Source organism: Panthera tigris, chromosome C1, assembly GCF_018350195.1.
Source record: "Panthera tigris isolate Pti1 chromosome C1, P.tigris_Pti1_mat1.1, whole genome shotgun sequence".
Taxonomy (NCBI): Eukaryota; Metazoa; Chordata; class Mammalia; order Carnivora; family Felidae; genus Panthera; species Panthera tigris.
In genome coordinates this window covers 1362191-1380964 of record NC_056667.1, presented here as the reverse complement: position 1 = coordinate 1380964, position 18774 = coordinate 1362191, and the positions used below count along the sequence as shown (strand labels likewise).

Here is an 18774-nt window from a genome sequence, read left to right as displayed (position 1 = left end):
CGCACCTTCGCCGAATCCTGAATACCACGTGGGGAAGAGTAGAGACTGAGGCACATCGTGTTTGTGGCTGGAAACAGGGACATGTGTCCTGCCAGTCTGTTGGTGTGTGGGCTCGACTCATCTAGTCAGGAGTCACCCTCGGGGGCGCCTCGGATTCGAATTCCTCCAGCAACCGGCTGCCGTTACCTCCCGTTTTCCCCTCGGCCCTGCCTCAGCCTCACTGGCAGCGGCCCCCGGATGCCTGTGACACAGAGGGGCCTCTCTCCGCGCCTCAGTCCCTCCACAAAGGGTAGGTGGTCAGTGCTCGGCTCACGCCGGGGGGCACGCGGGCCCTGATGCACCGGCCACGTCTGGTCTTCAGCCGCCCCGAGCCCTGGACCGGAGCATCCCTGTGCTGGTCCCCTCGTCCACCAAATTTTGTTCCACCCCTGAGTTTCCCGCCCTTGCTCTAGAGGCAGCAGACGTCAGCTTGATGTCATGCTAAGATCCTGGGGCCACAGGGGGCTCCTGTCCCTGTTCCACGGGCAGAGGATTTTTGGTTCTGACCCTCCTCCAGACCGGTGGGCTTTTGCCTGACCCCTGGAGGTGAGAGCTTTACTGCCTTTTCCCCAGCGGCTCAGGCCCTGGCTCCCAACGAGAGGAAGGCGCGGGCAAGCAGGGGAACCTGGTGCGTGTGCCTCAGCGGAAGCGGCTGACGTCTGGCCTGGGCCCCTGAGGGGGCCCTCTCTGGCCTTCTGATGGCTGCCCCCGGTGTCTCTCGTCAGCACCTGCCGAAGACCCCCGGCTAGAACACGCGAGTGAGGCAGCGTTCCCTCCCGGCTGTTCCAAACCAGCGAGCCAACGCGCGGGTGGCCTCTAAGAACGCGCGAAGATCGCGCCTCCCTCCGTCCCTCTTACCCACTTGCGTGGTGACCAGTCTCACTCCTGGGTCCCGTCAGAGGGCGGACGCTGTCGTCCCTCCTTGGAGGGGCTCCTCGCGCTCTGAAACTGTTTCCCGAGTTGCTCTCTGACCCCAGGCCCTAGACGGGGCTCTCGAGAAGCTGTGACGTCTGCGGACGATCTAGACTTCTCTTGTCGTTAGGACGGGCAGGGTACTGTCGTGGCTGCTGACGTTCCAAGCAGGAAGCAGACCCCTTCTACCTCAGACGTGCGTGTGCCTGGTTAGCTAGTGAGGCGGTCAGCTGACGGACACCTCCGTTCTGCTTCCCGACACGCAAGGATTTAGAGCCGTTCGAGTCTCTCCCGTGCCGGCTCCGTGTGGTCGCGGGCAAGACTCGGTTCTCTCTCACTCTGGTCTCTCACGGAGGCAGCGTTAGTGAATACAGCCGGGTTCATTGGGCTCATCGCACACCCCGCGAGCTTTCTTCGTCCTCCCGTCTCCCGGCTCGGGATGTCCTTTCGAAATCATCTTTCTTCTCTCCAAAGCACGTGCTTCCGGAGCCTCCTATTCAAGGTGTGGGTTGTGGACCAGGGGGTGGCAGCCTCACCCGCCTCTTCTCAGGAGCTGGGCCCCACCCTGATGACTTCATTCAACCTTTATCACCTCCTCGGGCAGGCCCACCGGGAGCCAGGACCTCGGCCTGTGAACTGGGGTGAAGCCACGTTCGGTCCACAATAGGCCTCAACCTCTGTGCTGTGATGCACACTTGAGGCCCTTCTTGTGACCGGGCAAGTGTGGGGAGCGCCGCGGTAACAATTTTTCCGCGGTAGGGACGCCTGGGTGGCTCAGTCGGTTAAACATCTGACTCCGGTTTTGGCTCAGGTCACGATCCCAGGGTTATAGGATCGAGCCCTGCGATGGGCTCCATGTTGAGCTTGGAGCCTGCTTGTGACTCTCTCTCTCTCTCTCTCTCTCTCTCTCAGTCTCTCTCTCCCTCCCCCCACCTTTGCCCATCCTTCAGTGGTAGTTTGATGAGACAAATCTGGACCCCGTTCTCCCTCGATGGCTTAAAGATTTAGTCTCGTGGTCTCCTGGCTTCTGTAGTCGCTGTGCAGAAATCTGGGCCCGTGTAACTGTGGTTCTTTGTCGGGTGAACGTTCTTTCCCTCCGAGCTGTGTTTCCTTTGTCTCTGGTATCTTCTCACTTTTACCATGAGGCATCTGGCTGCGAACACTTGTTTTGTTTATTCTGCTTTGGGTAGGTCGTGATTCCCGGATCTCCGCATCAATACCCTGTATTCGTTGTGGGAAGTCGTGCATTATCTTCCTGAACGCTGTGTCTCCCTCATGACCTCTCTTCTCCCGCTCTAAGACTCTGATTACGCGTGTCCTCAGTCCTCCTCGCTCTATCCTCCGAGTGTCTCTGGGAAGGTTCCGTCTCTGACTTTGTCCTGCCTCCTGGGTAAATTCTTTTGGACTACATTCCAACTCACTAACCCTCTCTTCACCTGTGTTAGATCTGCAGAAATTCTCCCCCAAATAGCCTGCAATAACTCGGAATACATACCCTTTAGGACGCTGCCTTCCCTCGGGTGTGAATTAAAATGTTGGCTGCATTTTGCAGAATGTTGATTCTCCAAAAATATATCTGAATATGCCTGTACCTGCAGTGCAGTAAAGATTCCGTGGAACCCCGGAATTTGTGACATGTTGTCACTTAGGTTTCAATTAGCAAAATAAACAGTGCAGCCCGGAGGAAAAAATCCAGAAATGTGATCTTGGCAACCACGCCCTTTCGTGTTTCTAGAATTTACGATTTATTCTTTCACGGACTGATTCTTTTTAAATGTTTCTTGCCCTTGTTTTTAGTGTTTTCTTTTACTTCTCCAAACATACTCGCATGCGTTTCTGCATCAGCCGGGCTATTGCTTCCTCACAAACTGCCCTGGTGCTCGGGGGTTAAAATAACGTTCGTCTGTTGGGACACGCACACAGGCGCAGAGCCATGGCCAAGTCGGCCCACCCAGGCTGGACTCTGTTCAGCCCCCCCTCCAGGGGGTCCTCGCACCCCCTACGAGGACCAGCAGGAGGGCCTGGGCAGAGTGGAGGAGGACGGCTTGAAGCCCCCAGGCCCCCTAAGGCCTGGGCTCAGGACCGGAGTAGGCATCCTTTCCACCACATTCTGTCGGCCCAAGCAAGCCACGGGGCCAGCCCACAGACGAGCGGGAGAAAACGTCCTCCGGCAACAGCATGGGGGCAGGGAGGAGTCGAGAGTGGGGCCCGTGATGCCCCAGACATTTGGGATCGGAGAATCCCAGAATACAAAATCCTTGGGGTTCACGGTTCTGCCATGTGCTGGTCACACCCGTGGAAGCTTCTCGCCGCGTTGGAGTGAATCCGTGTTCGCACTGGCTTTACCTGTGGGGACCCTGTGTCTCTTGGGCCGAGAAGCTTCCCTCCAGAGAAGGCTTGTTGTTTGTTTCCATCAGGCACCTGGGGAGGCCACCTGCTTAAAACGCACGTCTCAGCTTGAGGTTTCCTTGGCCACATGGTCAAGCTCATACGCGCACCTGCCTGACGACCAGCCCGTGCTCGTTCTCCAGGGAGGAAGGCTGTTTTCCACCCTCTGAGATTCCTGTGGCCTTTTCTTCCAGAGAGAGAGAGACACAGGACGTGGTGACAGAGAGAGGGAATATAAACCATCCAAATCGAGGCCAACCTGTATTATTTTTTTTAATGTTTATTTTGTGAGGGCAAGAGAGTGGGGGAGGGGCAGAGAGAGAGGCAGGAGGAGGACGGAGGATCTGGAACAGGCTCTGCGCTCTCAGCACAGATGCAGGGCTCGAACTCACGAGCCGCGAGATCGTGACGTGAGCCGAGGTCGGACGCTTAACCGACCGAGCCACCCAGGCGCCCCGTTTGCCAATGACTGTTAAGTAGGTCTACACCGTCTCCAGGTTTCCTCTGTTCCTCCCTCGTGTCCTGTCCTGTCCCAGGATCCTACGGGATGCCACGGAGCGTCATTCATCAAATCTCCGTAGGCGACTCTCAGCTGTGATGGTTTGTCAGACTTCCCTTGTTTTTATGACCTGGACAGTTTTGAGGTGTCCTGGCCCCATATTTTGTAGAACGTCTCTCAGGCGGGACTCGTCACATGTTTTCCTCACGGTTGGATGTGTTTTGGGGAGGAAGGCCCGTAAACGAAGGGTGCATACTTATAATGACTCGTCACTGTCGTTGACCGTGACCACGTGGCTCCAGCATATAACGTTCGTCGGCTTTCTCCACCATAAAGTTACCTTTCCCGTCGCTTTCCATACTGTCCCCTTGGAAAGGAAGCCACCGTGGACAGCTCACGCCCAAGGGGCGGGGGGAGTTGGAATCCACATCTCTCCGGGCAGAGCACCTCCATAAACGATTTGGAGTTCTTCTGTATGGGCGGTTTTTCTATTCCCCCCATTTATGCATTTACTCGGTGATGTATTTATGTCGGCAGGGACTCATGGATGTGGATTTTATACTTTGGACTAGGGTCCAGCACTAGTTTATTGTGTTCAAATCGCCCCAGCTTTGACCCTGGGGGCTCTGCCGTGGCTTTGGTGCTCCTCTGACAATCCCCCGTCACTGTGGCTTTGGGACTCTGGAGGGGGAGGGGAGCACTTCCTTCCTTTCTAGCCTTGTGAGATGTTCCAGGCCCGTCTTGTATGTTTTCTGCCCCCGTTAGAGAACCCAGCGTTTCTCCAAGGACCCCTGGCTCCCTTCACGGGGAGACGGCGTTAGAAGCCAGGCTCGGGTTCCTAGATGTGAGCATGGCTGTCGGGTCATTGCTTCCGGCCGCTGTCAGCCGAGGGCGTGCTCAGCCCTGTGTGTGCACCGTCTGTGTCTATGTCGGGCTAAATACGAGCTTCCTTCCAGCCCCCTGCCCTTGCCGACCTGCCCTCCCCCTGCAGCGGTGAGGAGTCTGGACTCCTGCCCTCCCCTGCTTACTTAATCCCAATCGTGGTCTCAGAACTGCCAACCTGCATTCCCGTGGGGATCAATTTCACCGACTACACCGCCGCGCTGACGGTCAGCTCCTTTTGCCTTTTTTGGTTTATTTTTGAGAGAGAGAGAGAGAGAGAGAGAGAGAGACAAAGCACAAGCTAGGGAGGGGCAGAGAGAGAGGGAGACGCAGAATCCGAAGCAGGCTCCAGGCTCCGAGCTGTCGGCACAGAGCCCGACACGGGGCTCCACCCCCACGAACCGCGAGATGGTGACCTGAGCCGAAGTGGGACGCTTCACCGACTGAGCCACCCAGGCGCCCCTCGCTTCTTTCTTTTCATTGCTTCATAATAATTCCACTATGTGGCTGTAATACGGTTTATTTCTTCGTGACTCTGTGGCAGGACACCATGGTTGCAGAACCACAAACAAAAACACCCTCCGCACCTGCTATAAAATTCGCAGGCCGGCTTCCGTGTGGACGTGGGCTTTCCAACCACCTGGGGAGACACGTAGGAGTGGAATTGCGGGGTCGCCTTGTAAGGCTGCGTTTGGCTCTGTAAGAAGTTGCCAAGCCGGCTTTCGAGGTGGCTGCCACCCCGGGGGTTCTGCGGGCTCTCCTCTGCTCTGTTCTGTGTGTTTTGGGTCTCTCCCCTGTGCGTTGGCCCGGATAACTTCCCTTGACACAGATTCCTTCCAGTGCAGACTCAGCTTGTCATGAAGCCCGCAAAACAGATTCTCCGCTTCGGTTCTTTCCGACCGTGTCCGTGTACCTGGGGATGCGCACCACGTATCTGTCTACACGGTTCCCATCTTTTGTACCAGATCCTTTAATCTCATGATCCTAATCGCTGAAGACTCTGTCCGCTAACTCTGACAGCTGGTCCCCGGGGCCACTTCTTTGGACGCTGCTGGGTTTTTCTCGATGATGGGCCACGTTTGCCTGTATCTTCACGCACGGGGATTTCTCTCCGCTTTCCTGCCCTGCCCGTGCCCTCGGGGAGGCCCCGGAACGAGGACCTGGCCCGTGGGGGAGCGGCGTGGGACCCCGTCCCTCGCACCAGCCCCAATGCTGGTGGCCTTACTGGCTCCTCCAGCCCGAAGCCCCCTTTGTGCAAGACCACCTTCCTCGCGCCGTGGCTCCCAAGGCGGTCATAGGTCCCTGTTGTCTAGGGAGGGCGCGTGCCTTTCTGGAATTTGGTTCTGCGGGTTTCCTGTCCGCAGCTCTCGGATGGGTGTTTACAGACTCCCGCCACTCCTTCTCCCGGCCGGGGAGGGAACCACAGTCGCTTTCAACTTTCCGCGTCCTCATCAGAAGCAAAAATCCCTTCTCCTCCTCGTCATGTCTCTGGCCGGAGCTCAGACGGCCTTGTCCACTGTCAATGAGTGTCACTGAGGGCGTGGCCCTTTGGGGTCCGAGGTCCGGCTCTTGTCCCAAGGGTCTGGGTTAACGACCCTGACAAACCCCCTGGGGCGGCCATACCTTCGTGCCCTCTCGCCACTGCATTTTTGCTTCTGATTAGCATCGCTGTCCTGTCCCCACGGGCCGGAGCTCCCTGAGGCAGGGCCCGTGCCGGACTCGTCTCTGAACGCTCAGGGCCCGGCACCGGGGCAGGCTTGTCACAGTCGGCAAAGGTTGGACTCGTGGGTGCACAAACGGTGGGCACAAAGAGCGGCAGCCACAGGTGGGGGGAGAAACGCCCCCAACCCCACACTTCATAAGCGGGTCTTCCCATGGCCAGGGCCTCAGGGAGCACCCAACACTCCGGGAGCTTTCTGCACCCTCTGCGGCCTCTGACCTGCGTGAGGTCCCTCTTTCCCACCAGGTCTCCGTGCGCCTCCATAGTGGGGACACTCGGCCACAAGCCAGCTCTGTAGGGGGCCAGGCCCAGCAGGCCTTCTCCCTGCACCTCGCCCCTCCCCCACCCCCTTCCGGGCAGGGTCCCCACCCTCCCGGAAGCTCCCCATGCTGACCAGGTGATGCCCCTGCCCTGTGTAGCGGATGGATGCAGGGAAGGTGGCCAGTGAGTCAGAGAGTGAAAGTGGCCTCCCGTCCCCCTACACAAGCCTATTGTTCCTGCCTCGGTTGGACCCCAGGAGCTGCCCACCTTGCGTGGGTGCGACCCATGACCTTGAGATCGAAGAGGAAGGTCAAAGGGGACTTCCCTGAGGGGAAGGAATGCGGACTTCCGACTCAGGAGCCCTCTGGACCCCGGCAGATGGGGGTGGGTCTGGAGAGTGGGGGTGGGCAAGCCAGGGGAGCACCCTCGCCCTCCCCCTCCCCTCCGAGGTAAGTTCCGCTGGGCTCCCTGGTGACCCGGCCTGGCTGTGGGGAGGCAGGCAGCCCCCCGGAGAGCCCTGGACCCCAGCGCTGCAGGGAAATGGCAAGGCTGCCCCCAGCAAGCCCCGAGGGGCCCCGGCAGGGGGAGGCAGGGGGCTGAGTGCTGTGTTTCTCCCCAGGGAAGCAGCCGCCATCCTTTCCTAGCCGGCTGTGCTTCTCAGAGGACGAGAGGACCCTTGTAAAACGAAAACCCCGAGGTAGCTTTGCCTTCCCTTCCAAAACATGGCCCAAGCAGGTGGGCCGGAGACGGGGCCCCCGGTGGGTGGGGTGCAGCAGGGGCGCGGGGCCCCGCCCAGGGCCCCCAGAGTCCCGCGGAAAGCCAGGGCAGCGGCAGGGACACAGCACCTGCTACACGCAGGGTGTTCCCTGCTCCCCCGCTTGGGGCGCCGTCCCTCAGACCAGGCAGGTGCACACCTATACGACCAGCTGGGGCCCGGCAGGGGGGTCAGGGGGGCAGCAGTGTGCAGAGACCAGCAGCACGGGCACCCTGCCTGGAGGGGGTGACCCTGACAGGGGCGACAGCCGGCTGGCAGAGAGGCAGGAAGGCAGAACCACCAGCTTCAGTCCTGGGGACCCGGGGGCCCTGGGGGGTCAGTGGAGGCAGAGGGTGCGTCCGTGGAAGAGGCTCCCGGGTTACGGAAGCGTTCAAGCCGGCGTGGGGCTCGCCCTCACGGAAGCCCCAGCCCTGGGCCACCTGGGGAGGACCCCAGGTCGGACGGCCCCCGGGGGGCTGGGGGCGGTTTGAGGCCTGGCCCTGCCCGCCCCAGCAGACGCACCTCACCTGTGCCCCGTCCCACTCTGCCTCCCCACTCGCTCACGCCGCGTCTTGCCCACAGCCATCCAACGGCCCCAGGTGATGGGTGAAATCTGCACCACCCCTGGCTGCGTGATAGCAGGTAAGCCCCTTCCCCACACCTCCCAGAGCCCTGGCCCGGGGCGAGGGGAGCCACCTCCAGACACAGCACGGCACGGGGGCCGGCGGGCAGTCCCTGGCCCCGCCTGCAGGCGGGGTGTCTGCAGTGGGTGAGGAAAGCGGGTCTGCTCCCTCTTCCCAGCCCTGTGCCCCCAGGAAGAGGTCCCTGCACCCACAAGGCCCCCGTGACGGGGAGGAAGGTAGTTCGGGGACAGGGGCTCTTTCCTGCAGTTACAGAGAGAAAGGTCACATGAACATACAAGCTTCCTCCCACGAATTTGTCTAAAAATTGGGGACCATATGCTGCCATTCGCAGATCGAAAACAGTGAGAACGGTCTGAAGAAACATCAGGAAAAATCTCAGACCCGAGATTTTCCTGCCCATGCTGGGGTCGTGGACGAGCTTCCCTCGAGGCCCTGGCCAAGTGGGACAGAGGGCGAGGGAGGGTCCCAGGCTGGGGGTTCCGAGTGGGGAATCCAGCCGAGAGCCTTCGGCCGGGGACCCCCGACCAGTGACGCGGCACATTCTGGTGCTGGGGTGACACCGTCTCCTCTAACGGCACACAGACTCCCTGTGGCGGCCCAGAGCACCCTCACCCCCACCCCCGCTGCAGACACTCTGACGAGTGAGGGGGCTCCAGGGGCAGCAGACCGCCTCCTGGGAGCCGGGCAGTCCTGGCCGTTGCCCCAGCGCCGGACCGTGGGTGTCCTGGCAGAGGTCACGGGATCCCGGGTCATGTGGCTAATAAGTCGTAGCCCTAGAACTTGAATTCCTGCTTCTGACCTCGCCGAGGCTCAGAGAGGGTGACTCACACTGCCGGGGGCACACAGCCACGATGGAATGTCGAACGGTCCGCGGCCACCCGCGACTGGGTCCCCCCTCTCCCTCCCCACCCCTGCGGCCGAGCAGCTGCCAGGATCCTCCGGAACATGGACCCGTCCGGGGAACCGTGTGACGACTTCTACCAGTACGCGTGCGGAGGCTGGCTGCAGCATCACGTGATCCCCGAGACCAACTCCCGGTACAGCGTCTTTGACGTCCTTCGAGACGAGCTGGAGATCATCCTCAAAGGTGAGAGCCGCCGTGACCTTGGGGGTGGAGCTGGGTAAGGCTGTACGTCTGCCCCACTCAAGGGTGGCCGTGGGGCCCGCAGAGAAGAAACCCCCTGGAATAAAGGCCCCGCAGGGGCAGAGGGGCCTCCTCTCACTAAAGAGGGACGGGTGACACCAGGACCTTTGACCTGGCTCTCCCGGCGGCCGCCTCAGGCCTCTGTCCAGCCCCCTCCTCTGCCCACAGGAGTGCTGGAGAATTCCACCGCCAAGGACAGGCCGGCTGTGCAGAAAGCCAAGATGCTGTACCGCTCCTGCATGAACGAGAGTGAGTGGGGGGTCCGGGACCCCACAGTCCCCGCAGCAGTGCCTGGCAGCTGGACGCCACTCAGGACTCGCGGCCACGGGGGCTGTGCCCCCACCTGGCCGCCGGGCCCAGGCTCCCCCGGGGGCAGGGACTTACTGCCAGCTGCCCGTGATCCTGTTTACACCCTGACCCCAGCCCGGGCCACACCGTCCGGGCAGAAGGACAATGCTGAGGGGCGCACCTGGAAGCCCCAGGGAAGGCGCACACGCGTGTGTGTCTGTGTCCGCGTGTGTCCGTGTGTGTGTCCGTCCATGTGTGTCCGCGAGTGTCCACACGTGTACCCGGGTACTGTTACGGGACTGCCCTGTGCTCGGGCTCCTAGGAATGGCTCCCCCACACCCCGCGCCCCTCTGGCCTGTCTCCCCTCGTGTCCCTGCCTGGGGGTCTGCAAGCCCAGCTTGGGGTGTCGGCTGCTCTGTGGGGAGCACCCCCCCCCCCCCCCGCTTAGTACCGAGGGCTCATTGTTTTGTCCCCGCATCCGACTCCGGAGCAGCCAGAGGAAGCCGCCAGCTTCTGGCTCGTGCCTCCCGAAACCCCGGCCCCCATCTGGGCTCGCCCGGACCCTTCCCTCTTTCCACCATGGGGCTCCCCCATGCCCCTGCCTCCCTGTGAGTCTCCGCCAAACCGAGTGACCTGGCGCCCTGCCACCGGACCCTCACCGTCACCTTACGTGTGACCCCAGTTCCCCAGCTCCCTGCCGGACCTCCGCTGCCCTGCGCAAGTTGTCCACGTCCAGTCCAGAGTGTTCGGCCGGCCACGGTGCTGGCGCCCCCCACCCGTGCAGCACCCCCGGGCCGCAGGGCCTCCCTCGGCCTGGCTCCGCCACCACCCGGTCGCCTGTCCCCCTCCCACGCCCCGTGTCCTGCCGGCGCGTCTGCTTCGGTCACCCCCCGGGGCCCCTCACACCTGCGTCCGTCTCTGCTCCTCCCGGGCCCGTCCCCGTCCCCGTGTGACGGGGCCTGGCTTTGTGCCGGGCGTGCAGCGTCCCCACGGGCCTGTGTGAAGGTGGGTGTCGGGGAGGCGAGTGACCCTCCTTCCCTCGCAGGCGTGATAGAAAAACGAGACTCGCGGCCCCTGCTGAACATCTTGGATCTCATGGGCGGCTGGCCGGTGGCCATGGACAAGTGGAACGAGAGCGTAGGTAAGGCCGGGGCCTGCGGCAGCCTCGCTCAGCACACAGGTGTCACCGCCCGGGGCTCCCCGGAGCCGAGCCCCCGCGGGCTCAGGCTGGCGAGTTCGCGCCCGCTGCCAGTGGGCTCCCCAGCCCTGCAGAGGGCGACCCTTCCAGGCCCCCGGGGACACTCGCCTCCCGGACCCGGGGCGTGGGGGCGGGGCGCGGGCGCACCAGGTGCCCGGCCACCCCTGGCCCCGTTGTCCCGCAGCGGGTCCCCGGCGCCGGGGCCCGCAGGTGTGCTTGCCGCCACCATGTCCCCCGAGCTCTGGGGCTTAGGGGGCCGGGGCCCACTGTCCGACGAGGGCCTGGCCTGGGACCCCCGGGAGCGCAGCGGTCTGCAGCGTGAGGCGCTGACCCCCCAGGCCCCAAGTGGGAGCTGGAGCAGCAGCTGGCCCTGATGAACGCGCAGTTCAACAGGCGCGTCCTCATCGACCTGTTCGTCTGGAACGACGACCAGAACTCCAGCCGGCACATCATCTACGTACGAGCCGCGCCGGGGGGCCGGGGTAGGCCGGGTCCCTGGCGCCTGGCTGGGGGCGCCCGCAGGGCCGTGGCCGGGGGGGCGGGTGAGCCCCGGGGGCGTTCCCAGGGCCCTGCCCTTGTCCACGTCCCGCCCGGGGTGCCGGCTGCCGGGGGACCGGGTCCCGCTCAGAGGAGCCGCCCGCGTGCCGTCTGTCCGGGCCTCGGGCTCCAGGGCAGGAAAACGGACCTCAGAAAGCCACCGCCGGCCACAGCGAGCCCGCGCCACGCAGGGAGGGCGAGGGCGCCGCGAGGCCCTGCACGTGGCCCGCACGTCGCCTGGGTCACCTGGTCAGCGCACCCTGCAGCGCGTCCCCCGGGGCCCTCCGGCCGTCACTCGCAGAGAGCAGCGCCGGGGCGCGTCCCCCTTCCGGGTGGAGCCCACGTTCCCGCTGGGCGCAGTTCGGGGGGAGTCGAGAGAGCTGCTGTCCTCCCCGGCCAGGCTGTGGGGACCCCGGCTCGTGGCCCAGGGTCACACCCTCTGTGTCTCCAGATAGACCAGCCCACCTTGGGCATGCCGTCCCGAGAATACTATTTCGACGAAGGCAACAACCACAAGGTGAGTCCGGCCGGCCCCGGCCCCTCAGGCACTTAGCTGCCCCCCCTCCCCGGCAGCCTTAGGGCCCCCCTGCGGCCGGCCTGCCCGTGGTCCCCTTGACCCCGCCCCCCATGGCTAGCCTTTGTGAATGCCTGCGGGGCGCTGAGAGCTGCGGGTCGAAGGGACCGTCCCTAAACACCACGTGCCACGTATGGGGACAGGCTCAGCTGAGCCGGTGGCCCCGAGGCCCACGCCCTTCACCCCCGTCTCACCGGTGAGGACTGCGGCCCACACTGCCGGTCTACCGCGTAGGGCCCGTCGAGATCTGAACTCAGGCCACCTGAGCGCGGGGCTCTCGTAACCACTGGGTTCCTGGTCCAGGGAGGAGCGAGGCAAGGGGCAGACAGTGGCGAGCTGGGCCAGAGGGAAGAGCTGGGAGCCGGCTGCGGGAGGTGCAATTGTGAAATAGCCCTCGGCCAGAAAGCAGGATGGTGGGCCTCCTGGCGGAGGCGGGCTGTGAGCCGGGCCACGAAGGACGGTCCAGCCAGGGGCAGAGACGAGTGTGGCTGACAGAAGGAGCCACGGGTGGGCTAGCGGAGCGGAGACAGCCAGGCCAAGGGCGACGACGGGCCTGACGCCGGAGGTGTGGCCTCTGAGGACCCTGCCTGGGAGGAAAGCCCCTCCCAGGATGAGGCGCAAAGAAGGCAGGTCCAGGAAGGGCATCGACCCTCCGGACCCAGTGCCTGACCCCCTGGCTGAGTCCAGCCTGGCTAAGGGCAGCCCGCCCTGGACCCTGGCATCTGACAGCCCTGGCCGACCCCGGGGCCTTTACCGGGCACCCGCTAGGCGCCCAGCACTTTGTAGGCAACCACGGAGACAGAACAGGTCTCTCCGTCCCGTGCAAGCCCAGGGACGTGGGGGATGGGGCGGAAGCGTAGCCCCGAGCCGTCGGGGCGTGACCTCAGCGTGTGGCTCCCCACGCAGGTCCGGGGCAGCAGGCCACTCACGCGGAGCCCGCGGCCGCTGCACCGGCCTGTCCGCGAGTGCGAGTGGCGGCTGCGGCCCGGCCCGGGAGGGCGCGGACGGTCTGGAGCGCCCCGTCCCGCCGCCCGCCGGCGAGGTTGGCCCCGGGAGCATCCCGGGGGCCCGCTTCGTGTCCTACGCCCACCCCCGCCCCCACAGAGAGCTCCGTGGGGGCCGCGGGGGCCGAGGCCGCCGGACCGAGTCCTGCCTCCCTCGGCCCAGGTGCGGGAAGCGTACCTGCAGTTCATGGTGTCGGTGGCCGCGATGCTGCGGGCGGACATGAACCTCCCCGAGAACGGCTACCTGGTGCGGGAGGACATGGCGCAGGTGCTGGAGCTCGAGACGCAGCTGGCAAACGTGAGGCCGCGGGGCGGGGCCGGGGGGCCGGGGTCCCGGCCGCCCCGCCCCCCGGTGTGACACCCCCGGCCCCCGGTGCAGGCCACGGCCCCGCAGGAGGAGAGGCATGACGTCACCACTCTGTACCACAGGATGGGCCTGGAGGAGCTCCAGAACAAGTTTGGCCTGAAGGCAAGTCCCCGCCCCCCCCCCCCACCGACGGGCCCCGGCCCCGCCCCCCGCCCGGCCCCGCCTCCGCGGGCCAAGCCGCAGAAACACGCCCACGCGCGCAGAGGTTACCCAGACAGGGACACTCTCGCACTGGGACGGCAGGTGCAGGCGGGCCGTCCAGGCACGCAGGGCCACCCCATCTGTGAGGTGGATACCGCGAGGACCCCGCTTTCCTGAGCAGGAGACAAGCCGGGAGGGGTCCCGACTCACCAGAGCGACCCTCGCCCCGGGCACTGTGTCCCTGGGGCCTGTTCTGAGCCCCTGCATGACCCGGCCCCGCCCCGCCAGACCCTCAGGCCCGCCCTCCCTGCTGGCCAGGCCTGGCCGCAGGGGGCTGGGGAGGAGCAGCCCAGGCCAGACAGAGGGGAGCCGGGTTTTGCACCCCACCCAACCCCGAACTCAGGTGGCCGGGTACCCTGAGCCGCAGACTTGTCCGGAGCCTCCCCTCAGGAGGGACAGAAACGCAGTGATAGCCACGCCAGCCCTACCACCGAAGCCCGAGTCGGGGCAGAGGGCAGGGGTGGGACAGACACTCCAGCTCCTAACTCCTGACCAGAAAATGCGAGGGTCTGGAGCCAGAGAACAAAGCAAGAGAACTCCAGAGACACCTGCCCAGGGTTCATGGCACTTGGTGTTCCGGAAGGCTCTATGGCCCCTGGAGCCTGCCCTCTTCCTTGGCACCTGCTCCCAGTGGTGATCTGCTTCGACCCGCCCCTCAACACAACCCAACAGCTGCCCCCCCAACCCCCGCCACAGCGGGCACTGTGGGGGACGAGGCCCCCCTCTGGCTCGGGCTCCAGCAGTGAGCCAAGCGGGCAACCCCCGCCTCGTGTCTACACTGCAGCCCAGGCGGGGAGGCCTGCGTGCAGAGAGCAGGGAGGCGGTGGGACAACGCGGCCAGGAAGGGCTGCGCCACGAAGCTGATGCAGGAGAGAAGTCTCGGGAAGAGGGACCGTCTGGGGCGTGTGGCCCAAAGGGGCAGCCAAGGGCCAGGTCCTGAGGCAGGGGCTGCAGGGTGACCGGAGGTCAGAGGAGGCACCGGCGGTGAAGGGGTGGACGATGCCAGGCCTCCGGGGCACGTGAGAGGGCCTGGGGCACAGACCTGACTCACACTGAAGACCAGGCGGTGAACGCTGGCAGGTGGAGACGCTAGCCGACGTGGCGAGAGGGGTGGTTTCTGATCCGGTTGGAAGACAGAGCCAGAGGATCTGCAAACGTACTAACAGTGGGAAGAGGAGAGAGAGAAGAGAACGCCCACGGCCTGCAGGCGCCGTGCCGCGGAGATGGCGAAGAAGCTTGGGGGAACGTCCCAGAAGCCAGGCGTTGGGCTGTCCGCTGTAGAACGCGTTTATAACGCTTAGACTTGGCTCCGAGTGTGCACGTCCACACGGCCCGTCCCCAAGGCCCCCACCCCGACTTCTCCCTCCACAAGACGGGCCGTCGGACCCGGGCAGTTCACTCACCTGCACTGGGTTGTCTTGTCCTACGTTTTGTGGGTGAGACAACATCTCACCGTCGCCACACCCCATCTCCCCGGGCCAGCCGTGCTGACGGCCGCACGGTCAAGTTTGAGAACACAGCAGTTTGCGCCCCCGCTGCACTCTTTTTTTTTATTTTTATTTATTTTTTTTACATTTTATTTATTTTTGATAGAGCGAGACAGAGCACAAGTGGGGGAGGGGCAGAGAGAGACGGAGACACAGAATCCGAAGCAGGCTCCGGGCTCCGAGCCGTCAGCACAGGGCCCGATGCGGGTTTCGAACCCACGAGCTGTGAGATCACGACCTGAGCTGAAGTCGGACGCTCGACCGACTGAGCCACCCGGGCGCCCCAAGCCCTTCGGTTTCTGACACTGGCACGAAAGGTCTTCCTGTGTGATGTATCTTCGGATTCTTTGTTGCTCCTGTGCAGAGGCTCCGACCTCGGACAGGGCCGTTTTACTCTGCGCACACGCTCGTTCCAATACCCTACGTATCTGCAGTTCCTTTCAGGTTTTATGCACGTGAAATCATGTCCTTTGTGAACGATAAGTTTTATTTCTTCCCTTTCAAACCCTTACTGATTTTCTGTCATCTACTTGTCTGGTTGAGCTGGCAGGGACACTCAGTCACGCTAGTAGACGTCCTGTTTCCTCCCTCAGTTTTGACGTTTGCTGTGGGCGGTTTTGTTTTCTGGGTTGCTGCTGCTGGATGTAGGTTCCCCTCACCAGACTGTTGAATTTACCTTCTAGCTCTAGTCCGCTAGGACTTCTTGTCATGAACAGACGGCAAAGTTCATTAAACGCCTTTCTTCCTGCATCCATTGAAATTACGAGGTGATCGGGGCGCCTGGGTGGCTTAGTCGGTCAAGCGTCCGACTTCAGCTCAGGTCGCGATCTCACGGTTCGTGGGTTCGGGCCCCGCGTCGGGCTCTGTGCTGACAGCTCGGAGCCTGGATCCTGCTTCGGATTCTGTGTCTCCCTCTCTCTCTGCCCCTCCCCTGACTTCGGCTCAGGTCTTGATCTCACAGTTCATGGGTTCAAGCCCCATGTCCGGCTCTGGGCTGACAGCTCGGAGCCTGGAGCCTGCGTCGGATTCTGTGTCTCCTTCTCTCTCTGTTCCTCCCCCACTCACGCTCTGTCTCTCTCTCTCTCAAAAATAAACATTAAAAAAAATTTCTTAATAAAAAAAATGAGGATGTGATTATCCTGCTTTATCTAGTTATCACCGTGAATTACTTGATTCGATTTTCAAATTTTACACACCAAACTTGAATTCTTGAATAAATCAAATTTGGCTGTGATGTATTATCCATATTATGTAGGTGTGGATAAATCCTAATTGCTAATATTTTCCATAGGATTTTTTTTGTCTATGATCATAAACGACACTAGCCTGTTACCTTCTTTCCTTGTAATATCCTTATTTGGGGATTCAAGTTTTTCTTGGCCTCATAAATCAGATTGAGAACACTTTTCTCTTCCTCTCTCCTCTGGAAAGTTGAGTAGGACTGGCAGTATGTCTTCCACAAATGTCAGATAGCATCCACTGGAAAAGGCAGATGGTTCTAGAAATTTCCATGTGGGAATATTTCAAATGAAAGATCAATTTATTACCTATAAGACTATATTTCTACTATTCTTATATTTACTAGATATATATTCTATAGATCGTACTGCTAAACTCTTTTCAGGAATTTTTCCATCACACTCAAGTTTTCAAATATGTTGGCATGATCTCTTTCCACAGTCTGTAGGCTCTGTGGTGATGTCACCCACCCTCACCCTGACTCTGATCATCTGTGCCTTCCCTCTGATTCCCCAAATATTCTCTGGTGGGGGCTGGGTTTCTTGGATCCCCACGAGCCGTGTCTACCTACCTCTCTGTTCTCTCCCTCTTTCTCCGCACGCCCGCCTTCCCAGGGGTTTAACTGGACCCTCTTCATACAATCTGTGCTGTCCTCTGTCAAAATCAAACTGCTGCCAGATGAGGAAGTAGTGGTGTATGGCATCCCCTACCTCCGGAACCTTGAAGACATCATCGATGTCTACTCAGCCAGGTGAGGCCCCGGGAAGGTCCCCAGAGGCCTCGGCATCTCGGCCTCTGGCCCCGCCCCCACCCCCTCCACGTCTCCTCATGGGAGAGTACCCCAGGGAGCATCTTCTCTGGGCAGATAAATATTAGTGGCCGATAGAACCTTAGTGAGAGATGCGAACCCTCCCTGGGACTTTTCGGGCATCTAGGAACAGACAGGCTGTATCTGGAGGTTGTCCCAGAGGCTTTCTCCACCACTCTGCTTGGGGCGAGCGCCTGTTCGTCACAGAAGCCGTTGACTAAGGGCCCACAAGCCCAATCCCCACTCTGGACAAACTCCACGCGCCTGTCATATGCCCCGCCCTCTGCCTCCTGCCCACAGGACCATGCAGAACTACCTGGCCTGGCGCCTGGTGCTGGACCGCATTAGTAGCCTGAGCCAGCGATTCAAGGATGCACGAGCTAACTACCGTAAGGTGAGTGGGGCCCCACGCAGGTGGCTCCTACCCCTGGCCTGTCATTTGTTCAGGGCACCTGCTCTGGGCCAAACGCCAAGGTCCACACCGGGGGCAGAGCCATGCAAGAGGCTGACAACGCCTGCCCTCTTGGGACAGTCACCAAACCGGAGAGCCGCTCTTTCAAAAGCAACAAGTAGGACGTGACAGGAAGGTATGGGACAGAGATGGCCTTTCTGGGAGGGTGACACTGGAGACCTCCAGGCAAGAATGACCCAGACACGAAGAGGCTGGGGGCAGATTCCCAAGGCAGGACACCCCCAGGCCACGTGGTGGGAAGGAAGGAGACGGGGTCAGGGAGACAGGTGGGGGCCCGCAAACGTGGGACTGAGCCGAACGTGGATTCCACGTGCCTTGAAAGCTGCCAGGGTGTTCAGAGCGGGAGCCACAGCCTAGTGTCCTGCTTGTGTGGTCATTCTGGCTGCTGGGGGTGGGGGTGAGGGCAGGGCAGAGGCAGGGGACCCACTGGGAAGGCCTGTGGTCATGGTGGCTGTTCCAAGGCCTCGATCAGAGGGGGCGTGGGGTCAGAGTGCAGACACACGTTGTCCGGGCGGGGTGACGGGTTGGACCAGGGCCTCAGGAGCAGACGCAAGTGTGGACGACAGACAGTTGAGGTACGAGCAGGGGGCTGAAGGGCAGGGGAGTCAGGCGGACCCCCAGGTCCTTCGCTAGAGAAATGGGACGGACAGAAGCCCTCCAGCGCATCGGGAAAGTTGGGGCAAGTCGGGGCGTCTGCCTTGGCGGGTGGGGTGGAAACACTACTGGCCAAGCGTCTCCACTCCGGCGATGGGAAAACCCACTGGGGGCCGGAGAGCCGGTGGCTTACGGCTGAGCTGGATGCGGCCCCCAGGGCCCCCAGAGTCAACACCAGCCTGTGCTTCGGTGGGGGGCTGGAGTCCAAGAGGTCAGAGTCGGGCTGGCCAGCCAGGCCAGGGCGGCGGGAACGGGGGGCAAGGTGGCACTTGGGGCTGAGCAGGGTCCTACCCCCGCCCCGGGGCAGAGGCCAGACTTCCAGCCCGGGTGGGGAGCCCTCCCCTGAAAAGCGCACACGCCGTCCTGCCCGCGCCCACGGCCGGCGCTCCCAGGGGAGGTCAGAGTTCATCGGTGCCCCGCTCTGGCCGCTGGGCGCTGGGGCTGAGGACAGGGGGGCGGCAGTGCGTGAATGGGTGCTCTACGCGGCAGGCGCTCTATGGCACGACCGTGGAGGAGGTGCGCTGGCGAGAATGTGTCGGCTACGTCAACAGCAACATGGAGGGCGCCGTGGGCTCCCTCTACGTCAGGGAGGCCTTTCCCAGAGACGGCAAGGATGCGGTGGGTGCCCTGTGCTCAGTCTGTCTGCCGCCCCTCCCCACAGGGACGCTGCCCATGGTGGGTGGGGGCACGGGTCACAGCCCC

At 62.4% G+C, this 18774-nt stretch overlaps 1 protein-coding gene across 3 annotated transcripts in view; it reads left to right on the top strand.

Moving 5' to 3' along the window:
• The window catches only part of MMEL1 (membrane metalloendopeptidase like 1), a 31750-nt gene that overhangs the window by 7674 nt on the left and 5302 nt on the right, over positions 1–18774 (top strand). For 2 of the 3 annotated variants that reach the window (XM_042996121.1, XM_042996120.1), the window contains 12 exons: positions 7321–7398; positions 8038–8097; positions 9025–9186; positions 9412–9492; positions 10577–10672; positions 11068–11186; positions 11718–11783; positions 13008–13142; positions 13224–13313; positions 16753–16889; positions 17247–17340; positions 18562–18690. In XM_042996121.1, coding sequence (XP_042852055.1) covers positions 7321–7398; positions 8038–8097; positions 9025–9186; positions 9412–9492; positions 10577–10672; positions 11068–11186; positions 11718–11783; positions 13008–13142; positions 13224–13313; positions 16753–16889; positions 17247–17340; positions 18562–18690 — 1247 coding nt within the window. The remainder of the gene's footprint in view (positions 1–7320; positions 7399–8037; positions 8098–9024; positions 9187–9411; positions 9493–10576; positions 10673–11067; positions 11187–11717; positions 11784–13007; positions 13143–13223; positions 13314–16752; positions 16890–17246; positions 17341–18561; positions 18691–18774) is intronic. The other variant, XM_042996122.1, reaches the window with a different exon arrangement.